The following is a 14,498-nucleotide window of genomic DNA, read 5'->3' on the forward strand; positions in this document are numbered from 1 at the left end:
CATGCAGCTATGCTTACAGTACATACATACACAAACATACATGCACACACACAATGTTGTTTCACACTGTTGCGGAAGAAAACCTTGGACTCACCTTGGGTTGGAGTGGTTTTTACCCATCAAAATTACCATTCGCCCTACATCCATCAAGGGAGGACCATCAATTTGTGTTCCAACAGCGCTTACATTAATGCATACCTTCCACCTCAATCCCTAAGGCTGTAATTGCAATGCAGATAAGTGACTTCACAAAGGGAGTTTCTCACAATCGTGTTGCATTAATGCAGTGCATTTCTACGCATTAAATTCCTTCTAAAGTTATAATAGTAGGTTGTTGGCCAATATAGTGATTGGGAATTGTTGGAGTCAGAATTTAGATGAGTTATTGCTCTCAAAACAACATACCTTTTCTACAGGTACATCCCTCATGTCACATTTTAATCTGAACTTTATGAATAAAGGGTAGCACCAGAGCCCGTTTACGGAGAGCCGGATCACTCCCTATTAACTCCATTGTACCTGCAATCTGTTGCAGTTCCGCTAGGGGCGATCACGAATAAGTGCAAAACAATGGGGGTCTATGGAGCTAGGCGGCTAAATTTGTCTCTTTCACCTGGTTGTCGTTGAGAAATTGAAGATTGGATTGTGGTTTCTGCAAGCTCAATATGGATTATAGGTCAAAAGTTGAATGAGCAGTAGTCACGTCCTTCGATTTCTTACAGGTTGGGTCGTTGTTGCCCACAACACACTAGCTTTCTGCTAATGAATGACGTCATTGACACATTTGAAAGGCTTTTTAGAACAAATAAGTGACTCAAAAAATATAATACTCAGCGGTTTGTATTTTCTCTGCCCCTCTTTTGACTGCAGCATACGAATTTATGGGCAAAAATGATATCGAGAAAAGTGGATTTGAGGGGTACAGCTCCATAGGCCTCCATTCATTCTGCACTTATTCGTGAGCGCCCTCATGTGGAACCAGAAAAGGAACTGCAACCAGTTCAGAAACCGGAAGTTTCCCGAGAGTGGCGGTTCTCCCCTAGACATTCTCTGGTAGCACTCACAGTTCATTTTCAAAACTTTTTAATCGTCCTACAGAAGGGCGTCTTGCCAAAAACGTCTGTGGGGCCATTAAAAGAGTTTAAAAAAAAAACTGTGAGTGCTATCCTTTATTCATAAAGTCTATATTGACACTCAGGAGGATTTAGCATTCAGTTGAGACTATACTAAAGGTGTTGAGCATTTTAGCAACATAACTACACTTGTGAATCCCAACTGTCACAACTTTAGCTGTCTGTGTGGAAATGTATGTCTTCCCTTCTGAATGCCAATCTCTATGTGTGAATGCCCATCTATATGTGTGAATTCCCATCTGTATGTGTGAATGTCCATCTCTATGTGTGAATGCCCATCTCTATGTATCTCTATGTGTGAATGCCCATCTCTATGTGTGAATGCCCATTTCTATGTGTGAATGCCCATCTGTATGTGTGAATGCCCATTTCTATGTGTGAATTCCCATATCTATGTATCTCTATGTGTGAATGCCCATCTGTATGTGTGAATGCCCATCTGTATGTGTGAATGCCCATCTCTATGTGTAAATGCCCATATCTATGTGTGAATGCCCATCTCTATGTATCTCTATGTGTGAATGCCCACCCCTATGTGTGAATGCCCATTTCTATGTGTGAATGTCCATATCTATGTATCTCTATGTGTGAATGCCCATCTCTATGTGCTAATGCCCATCTGTATGTGTGAATGCCCATCTGTATGTGTGAATGCCCATATCTATGTGTGTCTGTAGGTAGAGCTGCCTCTAAGGAGTAAGAAGAACCTGGCGCAGAAGCTGTTGTCCAAACAACGCAAGCGTGCCGTGGTGGCCTGTTTCCGCATGGCCCCCCTTTACAACTTACCCAGGTACCCAGTGACAGCAAACATTTTTTAAGAACCCACTTTAGCACAAAAAAGTAAATATGGCATTTGGTGCCTTTGGTTCCTTATTCAAAAGCAGTGAAGTCAATTACACTGACATTCTCATCCAGAACTGTCTCCCCTTCCTCTTTTTCATCTGTGTTTTATACTTTTCCCAGTTAAAGGTAGTCAATCTCCCCCTTCCCCCTCTCCTCATATAGCACCCCAAGTAAGATAATAAGCCCGGTCTACACTGGGTCTGCAAGTGAAGCGCTACGTTTGCGTAGCGTAAAAATAGTTTTAGAAGACTGGTCTAATTTTTGTGAACGTATGCACCGCTATCATGTCTGGTGTAGCCAGTTCCATTAATGTAGATATTCATTGATATAGTAGCAGCTAATTGTTGCAGCAGACGCCTTCGATGAGCGGGCAGCTTGAGATTTGGCCCGGTGTAGCTAACCTCCCTGTAAGCTTAAAGTGTAAGTTCAGTGTAAATTGACCCATAGCCCTGTTGTATAAGCTCATCACATGCACCTATCGGAAAAAGAATGAGACAATTTGGGACAACGTAAGTTATGGACAGGCAGCTTAAAGCAGACCCATGGGGGCATCAAAGCTGAAACTGAATGTAACTCCCCACTGCCCCCATGGGTCTGCTTTAAGCTGCCTGTCCATAACTTGGCCTATGTTGTCCCAAATTGTCTCATTATTTTTCCTATGGGCTGCATGTGATAAACTTTAACAACAGAACTATTGGTCAATTTACACTGAACTTACACTTTAATGTATTGTGTCTGGTCCACATGACATTGGTGCCCGGTGTAGCCTCCCTGTAAGCTTAATGTATTGTGTCTCTTCCACATGACATTGGTGCCAACCTGCACTTCTGTTCCCCCTCCTAAAAATGTCTTCCTCTCTATTGTCTTTGCCACGGGGCCACACTCCCTCCTCCCCTCCCTCCCTCCCTCCCCCAGATACAAAAATAATAATTTCTTCCTGAATGGCTATCGGTACGTGTGGCTGGAAAAGTGTTACCAAAACTCCAGCTTTGACCGTCTGTTCTCCTTGCTTACGGTACGGTACTGTGAGACCCTTAAAGAGTTCATGGCTCCAACCTCAGTCCTCCTCCCTTTCATTTTTGCAAGCTAAAGACTGAATGCCAGCACTCCACTGCTACTCTGATTGGTCTGTGGTCGGGCAGCAAATCTACGTTGTACCAACAACACGTCCTCATTGTTCTTGTATTCCTATCTGAGCTTTCTTTTACATCTTTAGCTCTTAATTTTGTGCACATCAGTGGTGATTATCAGTGGTGACACCCATTATTTAGTAGTACATCTGAAAAGATTGGAAGATTCTACTGATACTAACCAGTGTTTTGCATTGACTAGTTCATTCCTGATAGATTGAGTGAATGGTTTTAAAATGGTGTTTTAGCTGTAACAACGACTTATTGTCATGCCACATTTTAACTGTGCTTCTGTGTGTTTTAAACCATCCTTACGACCAGTCAGATGAGGCAGTGGTCTCCATCACCCCCCCCCTCCTCCATCCAAACACATGCCACCTCCCCCAAGAGAAAGCAGTCCATTACACTCTCCCCTCCACTCACCCTTACTTGTTTGCACTTCAGCTGTCCATGCATCCTTTCTTTTCCTATGCCATCTGCCCCCCTCCATGCCTAAACCAGCTCTTCCCTCCATCCCTCCCACCCTCCCTCTCCCAGGCATCGCTGTATTAACTTCTTCTTCCTGGCCTATCTGAGGTTCTGGATAGAGGCAGAGGAGTACTTTTTTGAGGAGAAGCTAGTGCAGGACCTGGCCGTAAGTACCCGCGCGCTGATGGCTGGTGGGGGGCTGGTTGGCGGCGCCCGCTACGTCGAATGGCCCGTGGGCGCGGTGCCAGTCGAGCGGCTGGCTCTGCCACCTCTTTCGGCCGCTTTCTGCTCGGGTGCCGCTGTCGCCGCCGCATCCCGGGTGGCTCGCCACATCCCCAGGCTCGCCCGCCGGGGCCTGCATGAGTGTGTGGTGCGTGGCGTCCCCTCCTCCCAACTCACTGCTAGCAAAGCTGCGTTCCCCCGTGCTCTGGTAAGAGGGGACTAGAACCCCCAAACCCCATTGCTAAACTCACCTTGCCTACTGCCACAACCACCCACCCACCCCCCACCTCCAGAAGCTCCACCTCAGTGTCGTCAGTGGGTGTAGTCGTCTCTCGTAAGTCAAGTAACAGTTTGTGGAGTTGGTGGCATGTTGGTGTCATCTATCTGAGACCATAAATCTCGTGCTCTTGTGTTGTGTGTGTTAGGACATGTCGCTCTAACACTCAGAGCTTTATCCAGTCCAAGACTGAAAGTCTCAGCCCCTTACGAACTCAAGATTTGCATTCTGTATGGCTAGCGCTGTTAACTGCAACTGTGTAGTAAGTAAGAAACACTATTTAAAAAAAAATGTTTGATATAATTGAGATGAGTCTGGATTAGTAGAAGGGGGTCACTTGCGCTTCAGCCTGGTTGGTGCTCACGGAACAGGATGCAGAAGTCAAAAGAGGAGACCCAAGGTCTAACTAGAACCAAGGAACAGGACCGGAGCACACAGCGCTTTGAGTGATTTTTATTAGTGCAAACCGTGTGCGTCTTTTTCAGAGTCAAAGAATGTTGCAAAGTTTGACTATGAAGAAGACGTATGGGCGTCGAAACGTTAGTCGGTTTGCACTAGGCTAATAAAAATCAGTTAAAGCCTTGTGTCCTCCGGTCCTGATCCTGGGTTCTAGTTAGACTTTGGGTCTCCTCTTATGAGTTTTGATTAGCCATTAAGTGTTTTCTAAACACATTAAGAGAAGATGTAGGGAAGAGAACAGGGCCTAGCGGAGACACTAACTGTACGTCCATCTTTATATGCCTGTGTGACCCTGTCAGTGTGCATGCCTGTCCAGCTCTGTGAGCCCTCTCCAAGAACACCCACTGCTACCGTCCATCCCCTTCCATCTAGCACCTCAATCCTGGATGACCAAGTACCGTACGGCATTACTCTTGCGCTCATTCCAGCATGTGACATGAAGGCCATTACCTTGTGTTGGTTGTGACTGTGCATGTTTTGAGTTGCGTTTCGCCAAGTGTGCCATTCTCTTAGTGGCGATGGATAGAGTCAACTTAAAAAAAAAAGCCTTTATAGGCAACATTTTGGGAAAATCAGTTATAGTGTGTGTGTCGTGTAGTGTGTTTGAGAGCGATGGCTTCTTGCTGCGCAGATGCTTACTGTGTGTAGTTCAGTGTGCATCTGTGTGCATTTGGTGTGTGTGGGTTTTGAGAAGAAGAGAGTAAAAGAGGGTTGAGTCTTGCTGACGGGTGGGGGGTCCTTGTGCAGAAAACTCCCATAAAGGTGGTGGATGAGGAAGAGGAGGAGGAAGCAGAGGTCAAGCCTGACCCTCTGCACCAGCTCATCCTCCACTTCAGTCACAACGCTCTCACGGAAAGGAGGTGAGGACACACACACATACACACACACACCCACACACACACACACTGACACACACATTTACGAAACAGACATAGAACATAAAACAGGTGTATGACAGGTATATGGTCATTTCCTTGCAAATTTTGGTGTTTATCAATCTGGACGTGAGGGATGGGTACACTCTAATCTCATGTCAAGTCTCAAGTATGCAACTTTTCAATTCAGCACGAGTTTGCGCAGCAGCATAGGAAATCTGGCTGAGAATTGGACCAAAGACTTTTCCTTTCATATCTATAGCCTACTTTTTTGTGATGTACGCTATTATGTCATGACACATTAATGGCCTAGAATACATCATGTGGACAGCATTCCTTTTGTTTATGAGTTTACTTTGAAAGGCTCAACAATAAAGTAAGTGCATGGTATGAACATCCATTTAGCTGTCCAATACACAAGAGCATATGCTGTCCTCCAACCTGTATTAGTGTTTAGTGCTTCATGGACATAATGCAAAAGTTTTTCACAGACAAACGGCATTATGGTGTTGCCTGGTTTTATATTAAATAGCATTTGTAATAAATGCATTTGGTTTTACATGATACCTTTTGTCTGCAAAATCACATCTGTTACATTTAAAGCCCCATATTTTCACAACTTCTTCACAACTTGATGCTACTTTTCTGTGTCACGTTTCCCAAAACCATAGTTGCTAACTAAGTAACCAACTTTGTTGGTTGCAATGCAATTTCCCATTGCCAACCAAGTTGCTAACAGATTAGCAACTATGGTTTTGGGTAACACACCCCTGGTTGTCAAATCTATACTGCTCAAAAAAGTTAAGGGAACACTTCAATCATCCACTGGATCGGTACTCTGACACTGTTTGGCTCTGAGCACAAGTAAAACTTGGCGAGTGTTTTATTTTGCAAGAACTGTCAGACATTCTGTGAATGTAGTATGAGAATGGAGAAAAGGGTGGAAGGTTTCAAAAAATGTGTTTTAACATTTGTGGAAAACTGTAAGTGTTCCCTTAATTTTTTTGAGCAGTATAGTTGGTTTAATTGGACTTGCAACGTCAGCATAGCTATCTCGAGGTCAGAAAATGTTCTCTTCCTCGACGTATTGTGCTCCTCCATGTCATAAATTCTGAAGGTGAGGTCTCTAAACAGAGAATATGGGCATGATATTTACATCACATTTGTGCATCAAACCGTTTCATTCTTACACTTGGATTAGAGCGATACGGATCACACATGAGCCCTGTCGTGAGACGATTCCTGCACTCAGTTCTACTCAGTTCTACTCTGGGGTGCGTTCCCTAAAACCGTAGTTCCTAACCTGTTAGCAACTTAGTTGGTACACAATGGGAAATTACATAGCAACTATGGTTTTGGGAAACATGCCCCTGGTTTCTAGGATCGATTGCTTAATGAGGAGGGCCAGTATGTGTACTCATCACATGCCTCAGGGGGAGGAAATGTTGAGGGGAAAATGTTTGCTCATGGTATGTTCGTGCATTTTGTCTCTGACAGTCACCTGGATGAAGATCCACTGTATATAGCATATGCAGACATGATGGCGAAGGTACTATTTAGCTTTGGATAATCAAACACATAAATAACTGTCCATCTCAGTTAAACTGCATGAAAAAAAATTCTTAAGACCTAACATAACTGGAGCTGGTCAGTAGGGATCACTAATGACTCCTATCTCTGCAGAGCTGTGCCGAAGACGAGGAGGAAGAGGAGGATGAGGAAGGAGGCAAGAGCTTTGAGGTATGAGAACATGCACAGCTGTAGTCTGTTCTGAGGCAAGCTGAAAGGCTTCAGTTAATCCCAGCCTTTAGAAATGACAAAAGTTTCTATCCATCTCCATCTCCACACGATCATAACACACTTCATCAACAGATACACATATCATCGAACACTAGGCAGGGGAGGGTAGCTGGAACTATTATTGTTATTATTATTATTATTAGTAGTAGTAGTAGTAGTAGTAATATAAATAGCATCCCCTTCTTTCCCTCCCCCTTTTATTTACATTCTCTGATAACTTTACTAATTTCACTCTTTCTCTCTGCCTCTCCCATCGTTATTCTGCGGGGCCCCATTGGATGGCTTGGGAGACTCGGTCCCATGGTCGCTGTGTGGTTTTGGCATTGGTTGGGTCCTGTGGGTTATCTATTGGCCCTGGGCCCCGGTGTGCACCCTCCTCATACGCTCATGCACACGCCTTGTCCTGGAAGCACACAGCACGCTTTACTCTCTTTTAATCGCACTACATGTTAGGTGACATACATAAACAAAAACTACAAAACAGGCTAGGGTAAGAGTGGAGTGCAGGTAGATGCCTCATCAGGTGTCTATCTGCATGCCTCACTTATTTTAATGCACACATTGTTGAGGCATACATCTTACACAGGGTAAGTGTGGTGTGCATGGGGAAATCCTGACAGATATTCACCATGCATGCCCACTTCTTTAATGCTACATTCTAGATAGACCCCTCAACCTAGCCATTCACATACTGTACATATTTAGGTCAAGAGTGGCGTGTTGGGTGAAGGTCTGGGGGCGAGGTGTGGTTGGTCGTGGTAGTGGGGGATGTGTGCATATGCTGGGGGCCTGAGGCGATGGGTGGCACGCAGGTCCTCCCCTCTGTCAGCTCGTCGCAGTATAACTGCAGGGGCTGGGTGGAACTGTGGCCATTAATGGGTGCCCAGGTTGGCAATCAGTCAGGCAATCAACCAGGCAATCAGTTATTCCTATTATTATACTTATCATTAATAGAATAATTACAACTCCTCTCCTCTGAAACCCTCCCTCTCTCCCTCTCTATGTTCCAGCTTCTCTCCTCCTGGCCCAACAGCAAACCAGCCTTATACATATGCACACACACACACACACACACATACATCCTCACATACTCACTACCCCTCACCCCCCATCCCCACCCCCATCCCAACACCACCTCATTCACACTCTTAGAGCTACCATCCGCACCCCCCATCCCCCTTCTTTTCATTCCGGTCATCAATTTCATCCCTGATAATCATATCTGTAATCATCCTGGACGCAAATCATCCTTAGCCTTTCTGTTATTAATGTTATGTTGTGTTATGTTTGTGGAAGCCAAGTCAATGTGATGTCTTGTTAAGTTACAGTATGTGTTTATGTAATGTACGTCTGTTTGTCGTATGTAGTATTCATGTGCATGTCGTAGTGTTGCATTTTCTGTAATGTCAATGATGTTTGCAAATAAAAAAAAAAAAAAAAAAAAAAAAAAAAAGAAATGACAAAAGTTGTTTTCAGATAGATAAATAGATAGATAGATACTTTATTGATCCCCAAGGGGATATTCAAGAACACTGAAGGAAAAAATATGACCACATCAAATCTCAGATCTGATGAATATACCCTACCTTGTGTGTGTGTGTGTGTGTGTGTGTGTGTGTGTGTGTGTGTGCGCGCGCGCGCATGGGTGTCTGTCTGCGTGCATGTGTGATGTGTGTGCGCATGGGTGTGTGTGTCTGGCGCACAGGAGAAAGAGATGGAGAAGCAGAAGATATTGTACCAGCAGGCCCGGCTCCATGCCCGCGGGGCAGCTGAGATGGTGCTGCAGATGATTAGCGCCAGTAAAGGTGAGAGATCAGTCACATCTCATACTTCACTAAGCGCCAGTAAAGGTGAGAGATCAGTCACATCTCATACTTCACTAGGTGAGAGATCAGTCACATCTCATACTTCACTAGGTGAGAGATCAGTCACATCGCATACTTCACTAAGCGCCAGTAAAGGTGAGAGATCGGTCACATCTCATACTTCACTAGGTGAGAGATCATTCACATCTCATACTTCACTAAGCGCCAGTAAAGGTGAGAGATCAGTCACATCTCATACTTCACTAGGTGAGAGATCAGTCACATCTCATACTTCACTAAGCGCCAGTAAAGGTGAGAGATCAGTCACATCTCATACTTCACTAGGTGAGAGATCAGTCACATCTCATACTTCACTAAGCGCCAGTAAAGGTGAGAGATCAGTCACATCTCATACTTCACTAGGTGAGAGATCAGTCACATCTCATACTTCACTGAGTGCCAGTACAGGTGAGAGATCAGTCACATCTCATACTTCACTAGGTGAGAGATCAGTCACACCTCATACTTCACTAGGTGAGAGATCAGTTACATCTCATACTTCACTGGGTGAGAGATCAGTCACATCTCATACTTCACTAAGCGCCAGTAAAGGTGAAAGATCAGTCACATCTCATGCTTCTCTAAGGACCAGTAAAGGTGAGAGATCAGTCACATCTCATACTTCACTAGGTGAGAGATCAGTCACATCTCATACTTCACTAAGCGCCAGTAAAGGTGAGAGATCAGTCACATCTCATACTTCACTAAGGACCAGTAAAGGTGAGAGATCAGTCACATCTCATACTTCATGAGGTGAGAGATCAGTCACATCTCATACTTTTCAAAATGATATCAGATTAGTAAACAGAATGTACCTTTGCAACATTGGATGACTGCTTGCTAATAATGGGCAATGTAGATATTGCATTAAAGATCAGCAGTTTCTTTTTACAACAGTAATTTACAACATTAATGATGAAAACAAGGATATTTCTAAATTATTCCAAACTTTTGAACGGTAGTGTATGTATGTGTGTGCGTGTTTATCTCTGTCTGTCTGTCTGTCTGAAAGGTCAAAGTGTTAAGGTAGTTAAGGAAGTGTGACTTCATGTTAATGATTTCTTTCCTTTAGGCCGCCTTGGGCCAATGGTGACCGGAACGCTCAAACTGGGTATCTCAATTCTGAATGGCGGTAACGTGATCGTCCAGCAGGTAAAGCATGTACACACACTCTCTCTCTCTCTCTCTCTCTCTCTCTCTCTCTCTCTCTCTCTCATACACACACACACACACACACACACACACACACATTCAGACTTTTATGCATAAGTCATGTATGCTCTTTTTCAGGAAGACATTTCCAGTAGTTTGCCTGGCATAGAGTGTGTATTATATGTACTACAATGTCCTTAAAATACATTTTCTCTGCAGAAAATGCTGGACTACCTGAAATTGAAAAGAGATGCTGGCTTTTTCAAAAGTTTAACTGGACTCATGCAAGCTTGCAGGTATTGTAGACTCAATGCTCATCAGCTTTTGGTTGTGCCTCTGTAAAACTGACATCAACATGAGTAGCATTTCCATGTTATTTATACGATTCAGTTGGAATACATAGTCTTCCTTGTTCTAAATTACTTTGGTGCATTTCTCAAATCTTCATTAACATTTTCACACAGTAATACACAGTAAGTGCATTTCTTACAAATTGCATAAACTGCACCACACAGTGGAGGATCTGTAAAAGTGTGTAACTCAGTGGTTCTTAAGCTTTTTGTCTGCCGAACCCCCCCAAAAATGTCTCGCAACTCTATGTACTTGAACAGAACTATACAGGCAGTATACTTCTATGTACTTGAACAGAACTATACAGGCACTATACTTCTATGTACTTGAAAATTAAAAGTTCATGATATGCACCTCTGAGCTTTAAGACCTGGCTGCTCACTGGTTGATCTAATTTTCATCAGATGCCATTTAACCTAAAAAGTTTGTTCGTTCAAAATGCTTGATGCTCTTTTGGGCCCCCATCGTCGAGTTCAAGGCAGCGATGCCACCGTCGATTTCAAGGCACCTCTGAGAGTAACACACGATGGTGTTAGTGTTAAGGTTAGGTGTCTTGAAGTCGACGGTCGCAGCGCTGCCTTGAAGTCGACGGTGGGGGCTTAAAACACCATCGAGCAACCCTAACCCTATCCCTAGCCTAACCCTAGTCGATGGTGGGGACCCACAAGATCATATGACATTCAAAACAATGAGAAATTACCTTTATGATTTGCCCAAGATACTAGATGATGTGGAGGTTGAACATATAGTTTTGAGAATTCTGATCTGAGATTTTCACCAAAGTGACTGAGAAAAACTGTACAGTATGTTATATGTCATTTAAAATGTAACACCCCCTCATAGCGTCCTGGATCTGAATGCATTCGAGAGACAGAACAAAGCGGAAAGCCTAGGAATGGTGTCTGAAGAAGGATCAAGTGAGTGAACAAAGAGATACTCTGTTGTCTTTTTTTCCCTCTCTTACCCTGACCACCACCCTAACCCAAAGTAGGCCAGCCAACAGCACTGCTGCTTCTCCCCTCACTCTAATCTCATCACTCTAATCTCCTAAAACTTCTTCTCTTTGAAGATTGCGTTTGTAGATCACGGTGCTTTTTTAACTGCTGTGCTGAAGCAGTGTGTAGAATGTCCGACCATCATCTGAATTTGTTACACGTTACCATTGCACTCAACTTCGCTGTGTCAGTCTCAGCATCCTCATGCCATATAGTGCTGCAACATTAAGCCTTTGGGTGAAGACCACAATAAATGACCAAAGTAAGACAGGGTTCCCACTCTAAGTCAGATGTAAAATTCCCTGACTTTTCCCTGACTTTAACTGACAAAAACCTGAATTTCCATGATATACTTAGAATGAATCGTACAATATACTGTACCGACCAAAGATTTCAGAGTAGCCGCGTAGCATTCAAGAATCTTTGACTTTTTTTTGAGTGGGAGATGAATAAATGGGCATTGAATAAGCAAAGTTAGGCTAACCACAACCACTCAAGCAAGCAGTAAAGCTAATTACAAGTACAAGTACATTTTATACTGCTACATGATATTCCATGACTTTGCCCCACAAATGATACAATTCCATGACTTTCCATGTCTGGAATAGACTCTATCATTTCCATGATATTCCAGAAATTCCATGACCCGTGAAAACCCTAGTAAGAGTGCTATGGAGACCCCCCCCCCCACCCGCTTTCGTATTTCAATGGGCCTTCCTTTCAGCGTAGAGAACAACCCCCTAGACAGTAATGTGCCGTTATTTCTCATGATTGAATGTGGCCACTGTAAAAGAATCACATTACTCTGATGTAATGCAATTTCATTATGGCGTCTTACTCGTACTGCTCAGTCAGCAGCGACTGGTCAATGTAGTGTCAATAACAATTTGTCTTCCAGAATACCTCCCTATTTGCAGACTCTTGGACAAAACCCAGGCTACTGGATTTCAATATAGTGCCAATCCAAACTTAAACAGATTTTAAACATATAATAACATCTCTTCAATTTATGATTTATATCTGAATAGATGCCATATATCAGAATGTTATCTACAATTTTTGGTCTGTAAACTCACTTTTGGAACATTGCTGTCAGTAAATGTATTCTATAGTTGTGCTGTGATCAGTGGTAGCAGGAAATAAGTCTTGGTCTTTCTGGAGCAGAAATTATAGCACATTCAGCTCTAGTTGTTATCTGATTCAGATAAAGTTTTAAACTTTTTTTTTTTTTAATAACTAATTACTGAGGTTCTCTGATAATACATAAAAACTGCAAGGCCTTTTCCAACCATTTACACAAACTATCTTCTAGGATCAATAATAGAAAGCTCTATTGTTTATTTGTCTTCCTTATTTTGCCCTGTTATCATGTTATCAATTTGTCTGTCTCTCATTGTAATGTGCCGTCTACTTTTCTTTGTGTAAGGCAAATATAGTCGACTAAACATTTTTACTAGATTAGTTGTTTTTCCTGTCACATGTCTGTACATACTTACTGACCAATGTGATTGTTTTATTTGTTTTGTATATATACTTAAAAACAATTCCATTGTCCTCTCCTCTGCTTACGTCTGCTTTTCCTGTTTGTCTTCCTCCTCTCATTCATTCTCATGGATGACAGTCAACTCGAGTCGAAAGGGTAAATACAGTCACAGATCCTGCTCTCTAACGCTCTCTCACACTGTGCCGTCACTTGTACTGGGCATGTTCCCACCTTTACCCACCTTTAACCCCCCCCCCCCAAACCACCCACCCTCCACGACCCCCTGCAGTTATAATGAGTCACTCCCATAAACCCCACTGGTCCACAGGCAGTTTTGCATGCTGAGATGACATCTCAATAGGCTTCAGACCTTAGATACAGACAGACTGACAAAAACCTGATTCACGCAGTTGTTGTGTTGTGTTGTTGTGTGCTGGGGGTTATGACATCCTCATCATAACTTACTAACATCGTGTCTCTTTATCGCTTTCCCCAGTACCATCAGCACTTTTGTATTCGTATTATCATACTGTGTTATCAGTGATTAGCAGTCATATTGTATGATATAGATTATGAGATCGGACAGGCGACAAGTGAAAGAGACATGTCTGCATCATTGCTCTGAAATCAAGCTTCCTGAGATTGATGATATTCCATGGCATTGTGCTACCCTGAACCTAACAATGCTTCTTCAACCCTCATGACCCTCCAAGCTTCTAAAGTGCTGCAGAATGACGACTTCACCAAGGATCTGTTTAGGTTCCTGCAACTGCTCTGTGAGGGCCACAATTCTGGTAAGGGTTCCCCCTAGACAGGGATGTAGTGGAGGCTAAACGCAGGTAAACGCAGTTTATCCACCTCTGAAATTTCAGAAATAGAGTTTATCCACCTCTTATTACAGTTTATCTACCTCTTATTAGAGTTTATCCACCTCTTAAAATAGTCTATTCACCAACTGCAACTTTTAACATTCAAAAATCACACTGTATTGTTCACATTCACAATATGTACACTCATCAACACTCTAGGAACCATTTACCGCTGGTATTGTTATAAACATTGGACAATAACCTCCGCCATCATCAAACATGTTCTAAATGCCTTTTTAAAAAATCAGATACCGCATGGTGCAGTCCACCTCACTGAGATCACAGAATTCATATATCTGCATAGCTATGCATAGATTCAAGATATCTGCATAGCTTTGTATAAGATATTGTCATAACTTTTAATATAACATATCTTCATAGCTTTGTGAGATTTTCTGATATGATGACGATCTGATTTTGACCACAGATTTCCAGAACTTCCTCCGTACCCAAACTGGTAACACCACCACAGTGAATATCATCATCAGCACTGTGGACTACCTGCTCCGTCTGCAGGTAACACGCACCTTCTGTTTTCTTACTCCTTCTGCCATTAACCACCCTGTGGCCGTGACA

At 43.1% G+C, this 14,498-nt stretch overlaps 1 protein-coding gene across 4 annotated transcripts in view; it reads left to right on the top strand.

The window, feature by feature from the left end:
* The window catches only part of ryr3 (ryanodine receptor 3), a 111,287-nt gene that overhangs the window by 87,539 nt on the left and 9,250 nt on the right, over window positions 1-14,498 (top strand). For 3 of the 4 annotated variants that reach the window (XM_048250173.1, XM_048250174.1, XM_048250177.1), the window contains 12 exons: window positions 1,811-1,923; window positions 3,644-3,740; window positions 5,280-5,392; window positions 6,905-6,956; window positions 7,091-7,147; window positions 8,913-9,012; window positions 10,145-10,224; window positions 10,444-10,520; window positions 11,419-11,492; window positions 13,192-13,209; window positions 13,767-13,847; window positions 14,350-14,438. In XM_048250173.1, coding sequence (XP_048106130.1) covers window positions 1,811-1,923; window positions 3,644-3,740; window positions 5,280-5,392; window positions 6,905-6,956; window positions 7,091-7,147; window positions 8,913-9,012; window positions 10,145-10,224; window positions 10,444-10,520; window positions 11,419-11,492; window positions 13,192-13,209; window positions 13,767-13,847; window positions 14,350-14,438 — 951 coding nt within the window. The remainder of the gene's footprint in view (window positions 1-1,810; window positions 1,924-3,643; window positions 3,741-5,279; window positions 5,393-6,904; window positions 6,957-7,090; window positions 7,148-8,912; window positions 9,013-10,144; window positions 10,225-10,443; window positions 10,521-11,418; window positions 11,493-13,191; window positions 13,210-13,766; window positions 13,848-14,349; window positions 14,439-14,498) is intronic. The other variant, XM_048250175.1, reaches the window with a different exon arrangement.

This window comes from Alosa alosa, chromosome 8 (genome assembly GCF_017589495.1).
Source record: "Alosa alosa isolate M-15738 ecotype Scorff River chromosome 8, AALO_Geno_1.1, whole genome shotgun sequence".
Lineage (NCBI taxonomy): Eukaryota > Metazoa > Chordata > Actinopteri > Clupeiformes > Clupeidae > Alosa > Alosa alosa.